At 41.7% G+C, this 20,106-nt stretch overlaps 1 protein-coding gene across 1 annotated transcript in view; it reads right to left on the reverse strand.

Annotated features, from left to right (window-relative positions):
* Nucleotides 1-2,675: 2,675 nt before the first annotated feature.
* The window catches only part of RNF180 (ring finger protein 180), a 61,759-nt gene continuing 44,328 nt past the window's right edge, over nt 2,676-20,106 (reverse strand). The window contains exons 4-5 of the mRNA XM_075847528.1: nt 6,412-6,507; nt 2,676-3,846 (exon numbers count right to left, since the gene is read on the reverse strand). Coding sequence (XP_075703643.1) covers nt 2,917-3,846; nt 6,412-6,507 — 1,026 coding nt within the window. The 3' untranslated portion in view covers nt 2,676-2,916. The remainder of the gene's footprint in view (nt 3,847-6,411; nt 6,508-20,106) is intronic.

Below are 20,106 nucleotides of genomic sequence, written 5' to 3' on the forward strand. Positions count from 1 at the left end.
TAAAAATTTAAATACTGGCTGTAAAATGTGAGCAAACGCTCGTTTGCTCCCTTCACAAGGAGCTATGTATAGAGATGAGCAATCGTTAGTACAATCGCTCGTTCCATGTATTACCATCATGTTGGCAGCACATCTTTACACAGGTAGATGTGCTGCCGACTACGATAATTTCTGCTGCATAAAGGAAGCGATCAGCCGATGAACGAGAGTTTCCTCGTTCATGTTTACACAGGGAAATGATCGGGAACGAGCGTTCATATGAACGCTGATTTCCCCGATCATTGGCCCGTGTAAAAGGGCTTTATGACTGCAGGATCAGACTACACAGGTTTTGATTGTTGTATGTTGCCATGGAAAAATCCATTGTGTGCACATACCCTCACTGAGTTTAACGGACATCTTAAAAAAAAAGAGGGATAACTTAAAACATTTTTTCCCGGACAAACCTTTTAACTGGTGGTCATTGGTGACATTTCTGACTTGGTGGACCTTACATTGGATGATGCCCTAAGTGGTACCTTACCAATAAAAGCACTAACTACAAAAAAAAAAAATTAATCCCAGACTACCCCTAACCCCTGTAAAATAAAGACGTCTAAATTATGATTATTTTTTCTCTACACAAATTTTTTTTATGCTGTATTTAAGGAAAAAAAACAACATCTCATTTCCTGGCACCTAAAATACTTTTACTACTCCACTTCCAGCTGTTCTGCAAAAACCACATTGCAAAAATATTCAGATAAGTACCGACTTACTACCTAGCAGCTCCCAGGAATGCAAAAGTGTTTTTTTCTTTATTAATAACATGACAGGTCGATTTAGTGAATGCCTATATTATTATTTTTTTTTCATGGAATAACCCCTTTAAGTCTGTGGACTTGCCAATCAATGAGTACAAGGAGAATTTTTTCCTCCAACACTCCCTTTATGCACTTTGTTGCTATATTGTATGCACAGTATACTAAAATGTTCATATTTGTCCTACAAACCAATTTTATACGCCCAAATTATGAACAGTCTGTCTGTAGAGGAAACAGATGAAGCAAAAAAAAAAAAAAGTCATGTGACGTTACGGACACGGCAATAACAATTATGTGTAGCTTTTTTTTTAAAACTACATTTTTTTATATTAAAACATTTTGTATGGAGAAAAAGTGTGTTTTTAATTTTTTTTTTTACTAGGGATTTTATAGTTTTTTATCATAGACTTTCTTAAAGTGTAGCTAAACGTTTGACAAACTTCTGACATGTCATAGTGACATGTCAGAAGTTTGGATTGGTGTGGGTCCGAGCATTGAGACCCCCACCAATCGCTAGAACGAAGCAGCTGAAGCGTTCATGTGAGTGCTCAGCCGATTCGTGTCTGTTCAGCTTTTTCCGGAAATAAATGTATCGGTGTACGGACTCAATAGAAAGTCTATTCGCTCAGCCGAACAGACACGAAGCGGCTGAGCGCTCACACGAGAACTTCAGCTGCTATGTTCTAGCGATTGGTGGGGGTCTCAGTGCTCAGACCCCCACCAATCCGAACTTCTGACATTTCACTATGACATGTCAGAAGTTTGTCAAACGTTTAGCTACACTTTAAACTATTTTTTACCTTTTTTTTTCTCCTTACTCCCACTATGGTACTTTAATATGCAATCATTTGATCGCTTTTATAATACTCTGAAACACTTCTGTATTATGCTTGCAGAGTAAAACTGACAGGAATTCTATTAGACCAAGCCTTTGGCAGGGTTTAATAGGCATTCACAGCTGCCATAAAAACCAGTGGCACCCTGATATTGTGTCGCGGGTGTGGCAATTGGGTGAGAGGGAGCCTCTTCCCTTTAAAACCACTTAGATTCCAGGGTTGCTGTTGACTGCAGCCTCTAAGGGGTTAAACGGTCGGGATCAATGCTAATTTCTGTCCCGCCCGCAGGAGCATGTGCCTGGCTGTCTTTAGACATCCCGACACCCGCTCTAGCCGGCATGGGACACTAGTGCCGGGCTTATGTCAAAGCGTTGCCTTTTCACAGTGCTCTGGCATAAGTAATTTAATGACCGCCCTGAAAAGGTGTATTGGCGGTCATATAGGGGTTACCAAACTCAAGTTAAATTTTCTTGCCACAGTGTTTTTAACAGGTTAAGTGTCAAGTTAAAGATTGCTACATCCGTACATAGTGATTTATGCTGACAGGTATTTTATATGATGAAGTATTTGTTTTCTCAATATACTGAATGTCTGTAAAAATTTAAATTGAGACTTAGAAGTTTAAGATAAGTCAATGTGATATATGTCACGTGACAGGCAGCACCCAATGGTAGTGAGGTTGCAATGATGCATATATATATGTTATATATGATACTTTATATCATATATAATAATGTATATACACAGAATACAGACATACAAATTCAAAATTCGATCTGCAGAGCAAAAAAGCTTTAACACTGCAGATACGCCAGCGATAACCGCTCACTATGGGGGACCCAATCAGAAGGACTGACAATCAACTTTACAATGGGGGACCCATAAATTATCTAGAGAATATAAACATTATAAGCAATATAGCCTCAAAGACTTAAATTAGAAGATAAAATTGGCTCTATGTGCACAAACAATACAATATTAAGCGACTTTTGCGACTTTTTTTATGCAAGAAAACTGGCATAAACCTTTTGATATATTCCCCCTGTGTATTTATAGATTACACATAGGGCAGCACAGTGGCTTAGTGGTTACCTTGCAGCTCTGGGGCCCTGTGTTCAAATCCAACCAAGGACAGCATCTCTATGGAGTTTGCATATTCTTGCTATGTTGAATGGGTTCTCTCCCAAAACATACAGTTAGGGAATTTCGATTGTGAGCCCTTTTAAAGACAGTGAGTAATAACAACTTCTGCACAGTGCTGCGGAATATGTCCGGGGCTAAATAAGTACCATAAGTAAATAATAATAGACAGTATGTACCTGCTTTTGTCCAAGCAACCACTTCTCTTTCTTCTTCTGCTTTCTTCGTAGGTTCTTCAGTTTGTTTATTTCCCTCTTATTAAAGCGTTGGTTTACAGAAGCTGAGTTGGGGAATGGTGGCTGCATATTCTGAGTAGGACCCTCTACTTGGGTCATAACATACCTTCCTCCGGGTGGTGATCTTGCAGGAGTGATGGGCACTTCAGCTGAAGACAGGACTGTGTTTACTTCAAGACTTGAAACACCAGGGACCGCTCTGTGGGAAAGTGTTTCAGTAACTCTTGACCTCAGTTTTGCAGATCTTGGTGGAATATCAAAGGATTGACAGTTGTTATATGTACTATGACCAGCTGATCTCAATAATGAAACATCCGAGGTTCTTTCCTTTATGGTAAAGGTCCCTTTTATGTTTATCTGGGGTTTCAAGGGTAGTTTCTCTGTAGTATCCAAGTCCAAGCTATTTGATTTCCTATGAAGCACAGTTCTACTACAGTTTGCCTTTTGTTCCCGTAACACTGGGTTATATTTCTTAACACTGAAGGTAATACAAGGTTTTCTACCACTTGGCTCAAAGTACTTGTCATATTCAGGAACTTCAAGGCACAGCGCATCCACTAAGGGGACAGCCATATCTCTCTCCATGATCCAGTTTCTGTTGTGATGTTCCGCCATCCCATGTCTGAATCTCTTGTCAAAATGTGTATGAAATTTAGAAGCAGATGAAGCTTGGCATGGTGTTTTCACAGTAACGTCCACATCAATTTTGCTCTTGCAAAGACGTATGACTGCAAACCTGCCACAGGAGCATTTGGTGCTGTCAACAAAGTTAAAGGCCCCGAGACGTGTTCTGCAATATGGACAGTGCAGCTTACCAGTTGTCCAGTGCTCCTGAAAGTAAGGAAGAGTTGGGTAGATAATCCTATGCTATGATACAATAGTACCGCACTGATGCTTTGTTTCACTACAAAATAATCCTTTTTCCTGATGTGCTTTATGTGAAATACTAGCTAGTCAGCAAACAGCACACTTTTCAGTGAGCTTTAAAAGAGAAATACTTAGCCACATAGATGCTTCTAGAAAAACCATCACAATGTTAGTACAGGCTAGGTCCTATAACAAGATAAAGACATTGTATGTAAAGCCCCACTGTCCAATATGCAAAATATATGCCTAGAATGGACAGTATTCTTTAACATATAGTAGAAAAAAGAAGGTCGGCAGCACTCAAAGGGTGAGGATAAATCACCAGTGGTTTATTCCAGGGTGCGACGTTTCGGCTTGCGTAAACCTTTATCAAGTATGCTTGATAAAGGCTTACCCAAGCCGAAACGTCGCACCCTGGATTACACCACTGATGATTTGTCCTCACCCTTTGAGTGCTGCCGACCTTCTTTTTTTCTACTATACGTTTGTAGGGAAGATGGGACCATGCCCCTGGTTTGGCGAGCACCATAAAGATCTAAAAGGAACCAAAAGAGTGCTCTTCCCATTTCCATTTCTCACAGTACTCTTCAACGTATCTACATAGGAGACAGAATAAAATTCACTCATATCTGTCCATAAAATAATCCTGTGTTCATGCATAGCAAAAGCAGTATCAATGTTGAGCAGTCGACCTGTTAATGATGTGATTGCCCATAACATAGTAGTCTAAATTAGACAACCCCTTTAAACTGGAAGTAATGTAGCTGTTCAGGAGAATAGACATATGACCAGAAAAGTAAAACAACCATCATGACTCTCTGTCATTTTGTATTGCTGACATAAATGCAGGTGTAGAGTATATAGTATATTTATTTTCAGTGCAAACAAAAATGTAAGGGTTACATCTGATTTTGTGAACTGGAGCCCTGGTTCATGTATACTTTATTCCTTGTGTCTAAAAAGTTTTTAAGTGGGATCAGATAAGACATTCACTTTTCATTATCCTGTGACTCAGAATAGTGTTTACAGTGGCCAATGAGGCAGACTATTTATGTTCTGTTAACTGTCGGCTGACAGAGAAACTGCAGACATGATTCTGTATGGAGGAATTTCTATTTGAAGGGTTGCTCCGGTACTTTTATATTGATGACCTATCCTTAGGATAGGTCATCAATATCAGATCGGTGGAGTTCAGACTCACGGCACTCCAACTGATCAGCAGACCGGCCTCTTCAAAGTTTACCCGGCACAGCGCTGTACACTTCCTGCAGCCCGCGGCCATTAACTTAAATGGGGCCTGAACTGCAATCTGAGGCATAGTTGCTCTGGAAGTGAACGGCGCGGTGCCTGGTAAAGTATTAGGAGGCCGTGGCATCTCAGCTGATCGGTTGGGGTGTCGGAAGTCTAGTCGGCCAGCAATATATAAGCCCTTTAAGTAGTTATCTGACATCTTCAGATGGGTTCACCAAGAGTAAATGTACCCTTTAATACCCCAAACATGGGAAAGCTACATATATTCAAATCTTCACATGTAATACTATCCATAGATATCAGATAATCTGGCGTTCTGGGCTTGGTGTGGCAGTCCAAAGAATGAACAGGCTGGAATTTTACCTGTCTGCTCATATGTTTCTACCAAGATGAGCGGAATCAAATGTATTTGACATCCACTTATCTTCACCCTGCAATAGAAATAACAGGCCTGAAAGATCTGCTTTCTTATGTCTACAGTCAGCTTAAGGCATCATGCGCACTGAAAAGTCATAAGCACGGAGCCTGTACAATGACCCATGAATTCCCGGTAACTCTGTACCAGAAAGTCATAGGCCCCCCCATGTGCTACAGTATAGTGCCTCTGCACCGTATTACAGAGATATTCTCACCTAGAAGCAATGCTTCTAGAGGAGTATACCTCTGTAATATAGAAACTGACGGAACGTCGCACAAAAAAAAAAGAAAAAACTTCTGTATGCCATTTATTTGAAATCGAGGCATACAGAGGTACAGTACTGTCCTATGGACTTCTATAGATGCCATATTACCATTCCATACGGCTAGGAGGTTGTACAGAGCCATAATACGGTCATGTGCCTAAACCCTAAGGCCATGTTCACACGTATGAAAAATATGAGCCTGATTTCAAGAAAAAACAGCCTATGAAATACAGGTGTCTGTGGAGCTGATTTTTAAGCATTATTGATTTTTGGAAGTCTTTTTGATGCGTGTTTTTGAAGCGTTTTTTTGAAGTGTCAATGGGAAATAAGAAAAATTAGCTTGTAAAATGCTTCAAGATGTGACACGTCCCTCCATTTTTACAAAGCATATTTTTACGAAGCGCTTTTAATTCTGCAGCGTAAAAATATGCCTCGTCTGGAATAAACAGCGTATTTTCAATTGAAATCAATTGGAAGCTTATGCAGATGTTTTTCAAGTGTATTTCTGAGCTTAATACCAGCGTTTTACGGTCCAAAATACACCTAAAAACATGCCGTGAACAAGAGTGAAGCAAGTAGATATATACTGCATTACCTTTTCTATCACCTTTTTTATCCAGTCTGGACTTGTTTCAGCCTCCAAATGCCATATATTACAGGTCTCCTGATACGTGGATTGATCCAAAAGTTCCTAGAAGAAAAAGGAAAAAGACTCTTTTAGATGTGGTTAAATAAAGCAACACTGAAAACGACAAGTTCCTATCAAAGCCACATCATATAATTAAGTACTTTAAAGATAAGAATGCCAGGCTGTCTAATCCCAAAAGTCTTTATTTTTCTAATTTTCTTTTTGTATTCTTAGAGAAGTTCTGACTTTAAACCTAATTAGAGATGGATTTGTGGTTCTTGAGATATGAAACAAGAAGGGATAAGAATCTGAGAGAGGTGGTTAAAGCTCGATTAAACTGGAGTATGATGAAAGGGTTTGCTTGTCTGATTTAGTGGGATTTATATAAAAAGAACATAATTAATATCATTTAATTTTATAACTAATTGGCATTTACAAAAGAAACAGTATTTTTTTTTAATTACCTCTAATTAAGTTTGTCCTTCATATATTATTTATAGAAACACTAAAGTAAGGCCCTATGCACACGGCCGTGCCCGTAATCACAGCCCGCGATTGCGGTCACGGCCGTATTTTCAGGCCATGCTCCTATACAAAGTATGGGAGCATGGCTCATAAAATGGAAAAGAACAGACACGTTCCATAATTTTCTGAATATTTCTACGGCACGAACAACCTTCCGTAGTGATACAGAAAGGTGTCCGCGTCCAATAGAACTGAATGGGTCTGTAATTGTGGACCGTATTACGGTACGCAATTACTGACAATTTTTACGGACGTGTGCATTGGGCCTTAGATGGTGCTGGCGCTCAATGTCAATCAGGAGGACTACATGAGAAAAGCACATTCTGTTTAGGCCTCATGCACACAACCGTCAGGGTTTTTACTGTCCGCAAATACGGATCCGTAGTCAGCCGCAAGTTATCTGCAAATATGGGACGGTATCCGTAATTATAGTTCCTAGTGAATCCGTAGTGTATCCGTATTTATGGATCCGCAAAAGAGAACAGGGAGGAATCTTGGGCAATCCCCTGGCGTTGCATAGCAACGCTTCCGCAATTACAGACGGTTACAAATCCACCTCCGTAGCCATCCACAATTGCGAAAGTGCCCATGACTTCTATGGGAAGTCTATGCCGCATTTTCAGACAAAAAGAGGACATGTTCTATATTTAGCGTGCTCATTTCCATGTGTCGGACACACATCCATAAATAAACTGAATGGTGTTGTCGTGGAAATCAATGGCTCAAAATATATTAGACTGAAATTTATACGAGTCCAAACAGACTCTCAAGGCCAGGCCCCAATATTCAGAATCCTAATTAGGATATTTCACCGATATATATCGAGAGAGGAGAAGAAAACACACAGACGCTGCTGATATGCTCAAAATGCTCCACTGAAGGATTTATTTCGAAGTTCAAACTGTTAGACTGAAATTCAGAAGGGGTGTAGGCTTGAGGTTAACCAATCAGAGACAATGTGACAATATTTGTTATTCAGTAAAAAGCATACAATAAAATACATCCCAGATACATCATTATAATTCTTCACACATTAGGTTTGCAGGTGGCCTTATCTCTCTTGGACAGAATATTCTCGTGGAGATGGGGGGGAGACCTTCCTTCACGCATACTTGCCACCCTCCCATCTCACTCACTGTTCTTTCTTAACAAACTTCGCATGGGAACCAAGGTCAAAGATAAAACATACGAAATCAACATTACTTGTATTAAAGGAACAATGACTTTCTTATTCACTACAAAAGAACCAAGATGGGAACTCCAGACAAGATGGCTGCTGCACAAAACGAAACAATTTAAACATTATTATAATCACTTTCACATAATACATATCTTAGTAATTCGGCATCCTGCTTGATAATTCACAATGTAATTTCATACAGAGAATATAAGCAAATAAACCATCCTTCACAAACCCCCCTTTTTCTCATATTAAATTACAGAAATTATATATTATGATTATAAAACTCAAACAATATGTCAATAGGGCCACAACTAATATGATGCCATCACCAATGTCCGGTTTGGGTATGGGGTCCCACCAGTGTATTGACAAGTCCTGTACATCATCGTCCTCTTCTTCTCCTGTCTTCTGATTAAAACACTTGATACTGCTGACGGATTCACTCAGGTCTTTGGTCTTTACTTTGAACTTTGCTGATGTCATCAGGACTTGGTTTGGTCCTTCTCATCTTTCAGACCCCGTTTCTTTTAGTATACGTCACCAGGCTGTACATAGCACCTCATTCTGTGAGCCTGGTGTGAGATCCCACGTAGGCGGATTAGTGGAGTTTTATTGTGACTACCACATACCCTTCGCATCTGTCTTCTTCCTCCGGTAAGTTACTTGTCTGGGCGGCTGCTTGGAATTGTGACACTGCCGTCAGTTCATGACAAACGCGTTGTACTGGCTCCGGCTGCGCCTGCCGCACCTCAGTGATGGAGTTCATCGTATTAAAAGTCTTTTAGATCATGTTTACTGGCACTTGCTGGGGACCCCCAACCCTGTCAATTGTTAAAATAAATGCCAATCTGGTGATAACATCCATGTAATATAAAAGTTGTTCTAAGTACATACAATAACAATGTCAGGCCCTTAAACTAAATCAAAGAAACACCTTTATATAAGAAAAACTTCTCTGTTCCAATGGACATGGCACCTAGAAGATGTGTAATTATTGGGTACATTTCATTTGCACTTGGTGTTACTCTTTTCAGCAGGATTTGTACCTTGATATGAGCTGATTGCCTGGAACATCTCCAGCTCACAAAAATATGCACAGATTCCACATGTTTATCTGACAAATGTCGCAAACCAATTTTTCTTACTCTAATTTGTATTGCATGGGAAGGCCTCTCAGGGTCTGTTCTCTTTGTGTGAGGCGGGTATGATAAGGTTGGCACCGGTCTGCCAGGACTGTTCTGTAGGCAAATCAAACAGCTCTAACAGAATTTAGCAGCAACAGCTGTAAAGCCTGGGACATACCAATTGGATCTTACCAAATCGATCCTTGCAGTCTTGGGGCATATGTGAGGTCATACACCATCAATACAAGTGCTATCAAGAGTGCTGTTAGGGATCTGCCAGGTACTACGTCTAGGTATACTCCTGGGATTAATCAATCCACACCTGAGGCCAGACCTGTTAGACTGACACCGTCTCCCACCAACCAGGGTGGCAGGCTCAGGAGTGGGAGAGCCTATCGCGGCCTGGTCAGTCGGAGTTAGCTCTGCCCCCTGTCCTTTATTACCTGCCGTGTTCTCTTCCTCAGTGCTTGTAATTCTTCTGGATTCCTTCTCACCCCTGAGGGGGTGGAATTCGAGGTGGCCAAGATTATGGACAGTAGGATGGTCCAGGGCTCCCTCCAGTACCTGGTCCATTGGAGAGGATACGGGCCGGAGGAGAGGACTTGGGTACCTGCCCGTGATGTTCACGCTGGGGTATTGATCAGGAGGTTCCACCTTCTCTTCCCTACTAAACTGGGTCCTCTTAGTAAGGGTCCGGTGGCCCCTCATAAAAGGGGGAGTACTGTTAGGGATCTGCCAGATACTACGTCTAGGTATACTCCTGGGATTAATCAATCCACACCTGAGGCCAGACCTGTTAGACTGACACCGTCTCCCACCAACCAGGGTGGCAGGCTCAGGAGTGGGAGAGCCTATCGCGGCCTGGTCAGTCGGAGTTAGCTCCGCCCCCTGTCCTTTATTACCTGCCATGTTCTCTTCCTCAGTGCTTGTAATTCTTCTGGATTCCTGGCCCCACTGCTGCTTGCTCCAGCCTGCTTCTGCCGTGCTTCTGCCTTGCTGCAGTTCTGCTTAACCTGCTTCGCTTTGCCCCTGGCTTGCTTCCTTCTCCGTGCTCACGTTGGTATACTCCACTTCATCCTGGTCCTGACTATTCATTCACCGCTCCGTTTCCTCGCGGCGTTCCGTGGGCTACTGCCCCTTCCCTTGCGTGTTCCCTGTTTGTTCTCCCGTGCACTTAGACAGCGTAGGGACCGCCGCCCAGTTGTACCCCGTCGCCTAGGGCGGGTCGTTGCAAGTAGGCAGGGACAGGGCGGTGGGTAGATTAGGGCTCACTTTCCCTTCACCTCCTTCCTGCCATTACAAGTGCCTTGGGTGTTACCGGTTCACCTTCCCTTATCCGTCCACATTCTGTTAGAATCTGGTTCTCACGCCTTCCGCTCCCAGTTGGACTCTTCCTGTGGAGAACAAGCTATTTCATTGTATAATCATTAATTGATCTTAATCAAATAATTAATTTGAAGAAAAACATTAACAAATAACATCTTTACATCAAACATTCACATTGAGCAATAACTAGAAATGATTCATGCAAACTCATTTTTCTTCTTTTTATATTTATATATATATATATATATATATATATATATATATATATATATATATATATACACACACAAACACTGCACAAAATTTCTTTCACAATAACGACAACAAAAAATAAATAAATAACTAAAAATGTTTTCAAATGGGAATATTCCACTTCTTTACCTTTATCTGACGCCTCCAATAGTCCAATGCTAAGGTTGATCCAGAGCTTTACATAAAACTTAACCTCAGTATTTAATATTCCCACAATACTTCTTAAATACAGTTATTAAAAAAAGTAACTTTGGGACAACATCTGGAGAACTGCTGACATCTTATCATTGTACAAATTCCAGGTCAATACTTGGGATAACACTGTTCCCCTGTCACTACACACAACGTCTGCAGTGGGGAAGTTACCGGCCGGGCTTCAGGCACCCCTGAGAACAGGTCTACACACACGAGCACATTGTCATACACTTCTACCTCGGGTAGTTACATGTTCTGCAGTCGCTGGGACGGGTAATCCGGCCGGGCTGCTCTTTTCACAGGTACCTTTGCTGTTTTACCTATGTCATGCTGTGCACACATCATGCCGGCTGCTACAAACCTAGTGGTGGCATTATTGTATCCAGGGACGAGCCAATTTACTGACACCTGGCTGCACATACTCTTGTTGTCAGTTCTGTCTTCTCTTGCTCTCTCAATTGGCTTACCCGATGATCCAATAAAATTCCTACTACCAATGGGCCCATAATTGTGGGCGATGCCAAAAGCGTACCTAGAGTCAGTGTAAATGTCGGCCGTCTTACCATCTGCCAGGTTACAAGCCTCAGCGAGCACCTCCAGCTCCGCTCCTTGAGATGAACAAGAAGGTGAGAGTGGTTTCCGGATGATTTACCCTGTGCCTCGTATCCTGTCTTGTACATACTGTATATGATAAAATATCTCTTTATTACAAATTTACATTGCAAACCCATATCACATATAGATAGAATATTTCAAAAGGGTGGAGTTTTATTGTTCCACATTCATCTGATAATCCAGAACACTTGTAAATCCCACCCACCAGGTCCTGTAAATACCTGATTAATACAAAAACTAAAAAATATATTACTGAAATCTGGCATAAAATAAACAATGTTCAGACAATTTTTTTTTTGTTTTGCCTTCTCCCCCATCTAAATCTGTAAAGATTCATCTTTGGATGACGTTACCTCTGCCTCCTGTGTAAATTTGCTGGAGTCGGATGGTCTTTTATATAATACCTCATATTGGGTGGAGACTACAGCACAGCTTACCCAGTGCCATATTCACCGTTCTGGAAGGATCTGGAACCATCTATACAGAAATACCTCAAAATGTAGATTACTGTCATACACATTTAATCTGGATTACTCATTGGGGTCTCATACATATTTTGTAGATCTCCTAGAACCAAATTCATTAATTCAAAACAAAATAAAACACAAAACAAAACTACCTGATCAGTCCCTTCACCATTCCCTCCTATTTGGACTCTGCGAAAGTAATGTAGCAGGGTTCAAAATTACATGCCAACATAATAAAAAACAGGCACTCTATCTGGGGGGCACTAGTTTAACCCCCTGTAATACACAACAGCCTGGAACAAAAATAACTTTCTCCTGACAAAAATACATTTTATCTTTTAAAATGACTTGCAACCATTTACCTGTAAAATATCTCACATTTTCAAAAATAACATTTAGGCAGCACTATAGCACGTGCCTGCATGTGTGAAAACAAAAACAAAACGATTGTAATTAGTTATTCAATAACACAGAAAATAATATATCTGGTTATATTAATTACTGCAAACCAATAAACTGTATATAAGAATAGGGAACAGTGGGGGCACATACATTTTCAAGACCCCGTGTCTCACAATATCTGAATTTGAATTCATTTGAATTAACATCAAAACATTCCAACATTAAATCTTATCACATCATAACATATTAATATACAGTGTAGCTTTTATCTTTTTACTGACAGATCCAGCGGTCTGTAATATTTTTCTCACTTGGTGTAGTTACCGACGACAGCGCGTGCGCAAAGATAAGAAACATTCCATTAAAAAAAAAAAAAAGTGGAACTGATTTTAACCCCATACACAAAACACTAAAAATTTTAGACATTACTGCTGTTAAAGATAAGAACATACAATATAGTTCTGCTTTATTGTGGCCACTAGTTTCAAACTTCAGACATGTTACATTACACACATCACACAGATGTCTCATCACATCACACATGTTACACATCAAACAAATATCACATTACACCTGTTCACATTACACTCCCCCCGTTCTGACCCACATTAGTCACTGCAATGTACCCGGCTGCTCCGTTTTCTTCACTCTTCCAATGAAAATTTACACCTGTATTTAAATTGTTCTTTCTCACATCATCTTACTTGTAACCACCTGTAATCACCTACTTTGTCCTTTTAACTTATGCCTTGTCCTGGCCACTCCACTCCCTTTCTCAACATTCACCAAACCATTCTCTTTATCACATGCAAACATCCTTCTTACAGCTTGCCAGCCTCTTCAACAGTTTTTTTAGTGTGTTATTTTGCCTTCACATACTTTACAATTAAAGCCCCAGCTCCTTTTGCTCATTTTAATGATGGCTGGGACCAGTGCCCCAAAGCATCTTTGTCCAACTTCCTCCTGACCCCATGGTCGGAGAGCAGTAGGGTGATTTCCGGTAAATCCCCCACCTCCAGGCAAACAGGCCACGTTTGCCGACAGATATCTCAGACCAGTCTATCTCCTAGACTGTCTTACCAATACGATATCAAAAGTCGTTCCTCCAGACATTCTATCAGTAGGGTCCCCTTTCCTCTGATCCCTCACTGTATTGAACATCAAGAACAGACAAAATGCTGCCAATCAACAATTACAAGAGAAAATTCTTCAACACAATTGACATTCATGAACCTCCATTGATTCAAGCAGGAGTTGGTCACATTCACTTATGCAGAACACTTGCTGCCGGGGTGTGTCTTTCGGCTCATACAGCCCGTGATGTAGCATATATCCCAAACTCTTTTCTCTAGCACTTTGCAATGGTTTCACATGCAAATTATATTTGGTAGCATCTATGTATTATCCTCCCCGCTCAGCCATTCACTCTGTGGGTTGTAGTTTAGGGGCCTGTTATGTATGTTGGTGATGATTTTTTTAGGGGCTCTGGGTCTGAGCCAATACCAATGTCCTTCACTGTAATTACTACTACGACACAGGTGGCACCTGGGGTATGTGTCAGGGTCATTCATTGAATACAGGATGTTATATTACAATGGTATTCAATCCACCGGTCTGATGTTATTCTACTACAGACTTAATTACTTGGATGTTATTTTACATCAAAGTGTATATGCCGGATTATCACATGTGCTAGAAATCAGTCTGTACTGATTCCCACCTTATGCCAGTCTGGCAATGCATACAACTGGTTTATGGACCCTTAACATATAAATTATTTTCTAATACAGTATTCAAAGTTTTTCCTATTGCACTGGAAAAATGGTATTGAGTGCAAATTCAATATAGACACAATTGCTTTTCCATTATCAGGACTTAACCATTGAAGCCCCTGTGGTACTACAGGATATTACTCACAACTATCCAACTTTTCTCTCACCTACAAACAGTCAATACCTCCCAACTATAATCCCAGACAAACGGGTAACAGAACAACTATTAATTCTCAACAATTTTACACAACTAAATAACAAATCGCACACTACAAGAGAGCAGCAAGCACACGATTTTTTTTCCCTCACAGTCCAGACTACAATCTTTTCATTTCAAATACTTCACATATGAGTTACGACTTCTCTCCGCCATGCGCTACGTCACTGCATTCCAAAGGCGGAGGTCTTACACTTCTCACAATTTTTTCTGGTTAACAATGTAATTGCTGGCAAAAATAGTCTCATGTCTTTCATATCAACAGTTTAAGATCACGTACACACCTGCAATCCTTCATCACACAAAAAAGCTTCAACATACCTTTTTGGATCCATCTTTCAACCCACTGCTGAATAAGGGGCCACGTCCAAAAGATGTGACATCTAACAGCTAGATTCCAAGGCTTACGCAATACATGTGTGATTGGTGTAAGAATAAGCTCCTTACCTACCACGGTTTTTTGTAATTCACAGATGCAAAGCCAGACCTCTCCAGTGACAGCTTATCAGACGAGCAATCTCCCAGGTTTTATCGGCACCATTACTGTCGTGGAAATCAATGGCTCAAAATATATTAGACTGAAATTTATACGAGTCCAAACAGACTCTCAAGGCCAGGCCCCAATATTCAGTATCCTAATTAGGATATTTCACCAATATATATTGAGAGAGGAGAAAAAAACACAGAGACGCTGCTGATATGCTCAAAATGCTCCTCTGAAGGATTTATCTCTCTTGGACAGAATATTCTCGTGGAGATGGGGGGGAGACCTTCCTTCACGCATACTTGAAATTGGTAGAGTAGACCTCCAATTTATATTATAAGTTGTTAAATTTATCCCTCCATGCTCTGGTGTACACCACCTATTAAATCATGAAAAATGTAGGTATAGGGAGAGAGGAGGAAAGGTAGAGCATGGTGGACAATGTCGCCTTCAATTTTTTATTGATACCGACTAGTGTAGTAGGAGAAGGATTATACTATGCAATGTCCCCTTTATTGCCACATTGTGTGGTATTTTGATTAAATTATTGCACAGTGTGATTACAGCTTTAAACAAATTCCACTGGGTAGGGAGCTTGTTGGCCCTACTACTCAGGTGGAAATAAACGAGGTGGTGCTGCAAGGGTTATTTTTGTATCTGTAAGATACCTTGCATATGCACACTACAGGAGGTTGTGTTCAAACTCTATGAGCAACTGCCTGATCATTGACTACCTTTTAAGCGTTGCCGCTCCAAACTTTTGGTGAGTAGCAGCGCAAAAGGATTAAAATTTTTGTGTCAATGAACAGTTAATTAGTCTTCAGATTGTGTTGTATTTGTTCTGTTACCAGCGTTGCTGTTCCATTCCTGGCTCAAGCAGCAGCTCGGCCAGCAACGCGGACAGAAAGCAATCTATCTCAGTGAGCAGCTAGCTGGTCACCGAGTGCGTTTTGTGTTCTCAGCGTTGCCGCTGCGGTTCTTAATTATGCGGCAATGCAGAGAGACAAACTGCCTGTTGTGTTTTATTTAGTGTTCTCAGCGTTGCCGCTGCGATACACAATTCGGCGGCAATACAGAGACAGCAGCGTACGCTGTGTTTAGGCAAACAGACAGCCTGCCTGTTAGCAGTGAAAACTACTGGTTCGTGCAGTTGTAAGGATTGCTGGCTGTTTCAGAGTATTGGCTGTGAGTGCCGCGACGTCATGGGCACTCAGCAACACACTGGTCTCAAGTGTCGCCACTACCTCCGTTCCCTCCAGCTGTCTGGAGCGGACTTGAATTCGGCAGGATTAGTTAATTATTATTCATGGCTCCAATCTTGCCCTGTGTAATCTGTAATCTTTCCCTACTGTCAGGGTCGGTATGTCCCGACGTACGTTTCACTGAACTGAGTCAGCTTCTTCCACCCTTGCCACCCTCCCATCTCACTCACTGTTCTTTCTTAACAAACTTTGCACGGGAACCAAGGTCAAAGATAAAACATACGAAATCAACATTACTTGTATTAAAGGAACAATGACTTTCCTATTCACTACAAAAGAACCAAGATGGGAACTCCAGACAAGATGGCTGCTGCACAAAACGAAATAATTTAAACATTATTATAATCACTTTCACATAATACATATCTTAGTAATTCGGCATCCTGCTTGATAATTCACAATGTCATTTCATACAGAAAATATAAGCAAATAAACCATCCTTCACAGTGTCCATGACCAATAGAAACGAAAGGATCCGCATTTTGATCCGAAATGACGGATTCCATAATTACGGGTGAAAATTATAGTCGTGTGCATGGGGCCTTACATTGTAAATAAGAAAAAGAACCGTTCTTTTAGAGCAGTATCCAGCCTCTAGGGCATATGAGGCGGCTGCGTAGGGAGGAATAACATTTTACAATGTACAATGAAAAGAATGAGCAAGGTTTTGTCAGGTCAGTCAGGCATAACTAAGCGAACCATGACCCCATCTGCTCAATGAATAGGACTGTAAGAAATAATATGTCCTTTTATCTGCCAACAAGCCATTTTATAAAAATCATTCCAAGAAGAAAACTTGAAACACGGCTATTAGAGACAGAAACGCACACAGAATAAAAGAATATCACAGACCGAGGTTTCAATAGTCAGTCAGTACTATTACTGCAAGAGGCTGGATTCAAACACATACAGCATTTAGGTTTACGTGGTGTTTTCAGCAATTTTTGGTGTTTTCACTAGCGGTGCCAGATGTTTGCTGGTAGCATATAAAACAATAAGGTCTCTACACACATGGTAGTATACTATATTTATCAAAACTAGTGAAAAGGAAAAATGGAGCAGTTGCTCATAAGGGAGGATTTAGCAAACTAGTGCACGGTAATTGTTTTCTATAGGCCTCATTTATCAAAACCGTCTAACAGAATTTTTCCAAAGCAGTAATCAGTGCCGCATCTGCCATGAGGCCAGGTGAGCCGACGGCCTCAGGCGGCACCACCTACCCAAACGGGGGGGGCGGCATTTTCAGCCCGGGACGAACTGGACCGGGGGGGAGGGGCCATGCAGACGCACATAGATAGCAGACGTGCTGAACGTCTGAAACACTCCTCCTCCTCTCTGACGCTGTATGCAGCCAGAGAGAAGCAAGTCTGCAGGAGGAGCGATGAGCAGCACGAGGTAAGTTCCTGCCTTTCTGGGACCGGGACCCGTAACGTGAGTATACTGCAAGGGGGAGTCTGGGCATTTTACCGACAGCAGAGAGCTCTATGGGGCTGGAATAATCCACCCCATAGAGCCCTCACATCACTATAATGGAAGGATTAGTGTAGGTGGGGGAGGGTCTGAGCGTCTGACTGTTTGACTTACTGCAGAGAGCTCTATAGGGGGGGATTCTGCCCCCCCTTTAGAGAAGTCAGTCAGATGCTCAGACCCCCCTAACCTTTCAGTATAGTAACTAGTCAGGGCTCTATGGTGGGGGGATAATTCCCCCCTATAGAGCCCTCTGCTGTCAGTAAAACGCCCAGACCCCCCCCCCCCTTTGCAGTATACTCCTGGCTTTGTAGCTTTTCTGTGCTTAATTAGCATGGGAAAGCTACAAGCAGAGCTGTGACTGGTGAGTCTCACAGTCACTCCCAGTGCACACTGCATGCAGCAGCTGCGGCATTCAGTCTGACTGTGCGTCTCTGACCAGTCACCACCCACACGCAGCAGACAGACAGGAGATACTAATAGTGCCTATCGTTGAATAAACCCTCAACTACTACAGTTTCAGAGGCATTGACTATGAAGCTTTCTAAAGTGTAGTGGTTAGCTTGTCTGCCTTACATATGTAGGTTGCTGGTTCAAAGCCCAGCTGGGTTTTTTTTTAAATTAATATCTTACTTGTATTGGGCTTTGTTCACACTAGCATTAATATACGTTTACCTCTCTTCCGTCAGAGGAAGAGAGGATCAATACGTTAAACGGAAAGCAACGGCTCCATTAGAATTACCATTGCTTTCAATCAGTTGCTTTCCGTTTGTCTCCGTTCGCTAGGTTTCCGTTCTTTTGAACGGAAATAAAAGTTCTGCAGACTTCACTTTTGTTTCTTTTAAAAAAAACGGAAACTTAGCGAACGGAGACAAACGGAAACAACTGATACAAAAGAATTACCATTGAAAGCAATGGTAATTCTAATGGAGCCGTTGCTTTCCGTTTAACGTATTGATCCTCTTCCTCTGACGGAAGAGAGGTAAATGTATATTAATGCTAGTGTGAAAGAAGCCTTAGGGCCTGTTCACATCAGCGTTGGCTTTCCGTTCTGGGGTTCCGTCGGAGGTAACCCCGCAACGGAAAGTCAAACTGAAACCACAGCTTCCGTTTCCGTCACCATTAGCACAGTCGACTGCGCTATTGATTCCGTCACAAAAACTGAAACCTGCCGGAATAGTGACGAACGGAAACCATTAGCAATGTTTCCGTCACCATTGATTTCAATGGTGACTGAAACGGAAGCTGTGGTTTCAGTTTGACTTTCCGTTGCGGGGTTCACCCGACGGAAACCTCCCACGGAACCCCGGAACGGAAAGCCAACGCTGATGTGAATAGGCCCTAATCCTTCCCCATAAACCTGCCCCCGCTAATTAAAATAAATATATTATATAATGTATATAGCTGTATCCTGTATCCGTCAGGTCAGCGGGACTGACTGATTCAGTGTCAGCGGTTCCTGCAGGATCGAGCTGTTACCGATCACATCTAAGTTCATAACTTAGATGTGATCGGTAATAGGCGACCTAATGGATTTCCAGTCTCAGCGCTATATACAGCTGCTCTGTATACAGGATACAAAGCAGCTGTATCTCAAAAAGTGCAAATCATTTTAAATAAAAAGTAATTAAAACTTGCACCAATCGCATTAATAGATATCTTTATATATCATAGTGACATGTCCGAAGTTTTCATCTGTGGGGGACCGAGCACTGAGGCCCCCACTGATCGCTAAAACGAAGCAGCAGAAGTTCTCAGGTGAGCGCTATGCCGCTTCATTTATGATCGACTTTCAGCCGAGTGAGCGGTGTACGGACTCCTAGACTTTCTATTGAGCCCGTACACTGCTCCAAGGAAAGTCAAACAGATTTGAAGCGGCACACCGCTCACCGAGCACTTCTGCTGCTTCGTTTTAGCGACTAGTGGTGGGTCTCAGTTTTCGGACCCCACTGATCAAAACTTCTGACATGTCAAAAGTTTTTAAAAAAGTTGTTACACTTTAAAGAGAACCTTTCACCTGCCCACAGATTTGCATTTGAGTGCAGCGTGTAATGGGGAGGGCTGCACAAACTCTGGGGCACTTTACATTTTTTTTCCTACCCTCTTTCCTTACTTCGGTGCCGTAATGTTTGGCGCCGATATTTAAATAACCCCATGAACTGCCAATGGGGCGGTAATTGGCAAGGGGGCGTGTAACATCGCTGTGACACTGTCCAATCAGCTACGGACAATGTCAACAGCAAGAGCAGGAGAGAGGAGAGCATGTGCGCGTGCACACGCTCTCACTCTTCAGCTCTCGGCAGGCAAGTACAAGACTGTGATCTCAGGTGAGAGATCAGTCTTGTCGTCCTTGTCTGCCGAGAGCTAAAGA

Source organism: Rhinoderma darwinii, chromosome 1 (assembly GCF_050947455.1).
Source record: "Rhinoderma darwinii isolate aRhiDar2 chromosome 1, aRhiDar2.hap1, whole genome shotgun sequence".
Taxonomy (NCBI): domain Eukaryota; kingdom Metazoa; phylum Chordata; class Amphibia; order Anura; family Rhinodermatidae; genus Rhinoderma; species Rhinoderma darwinii.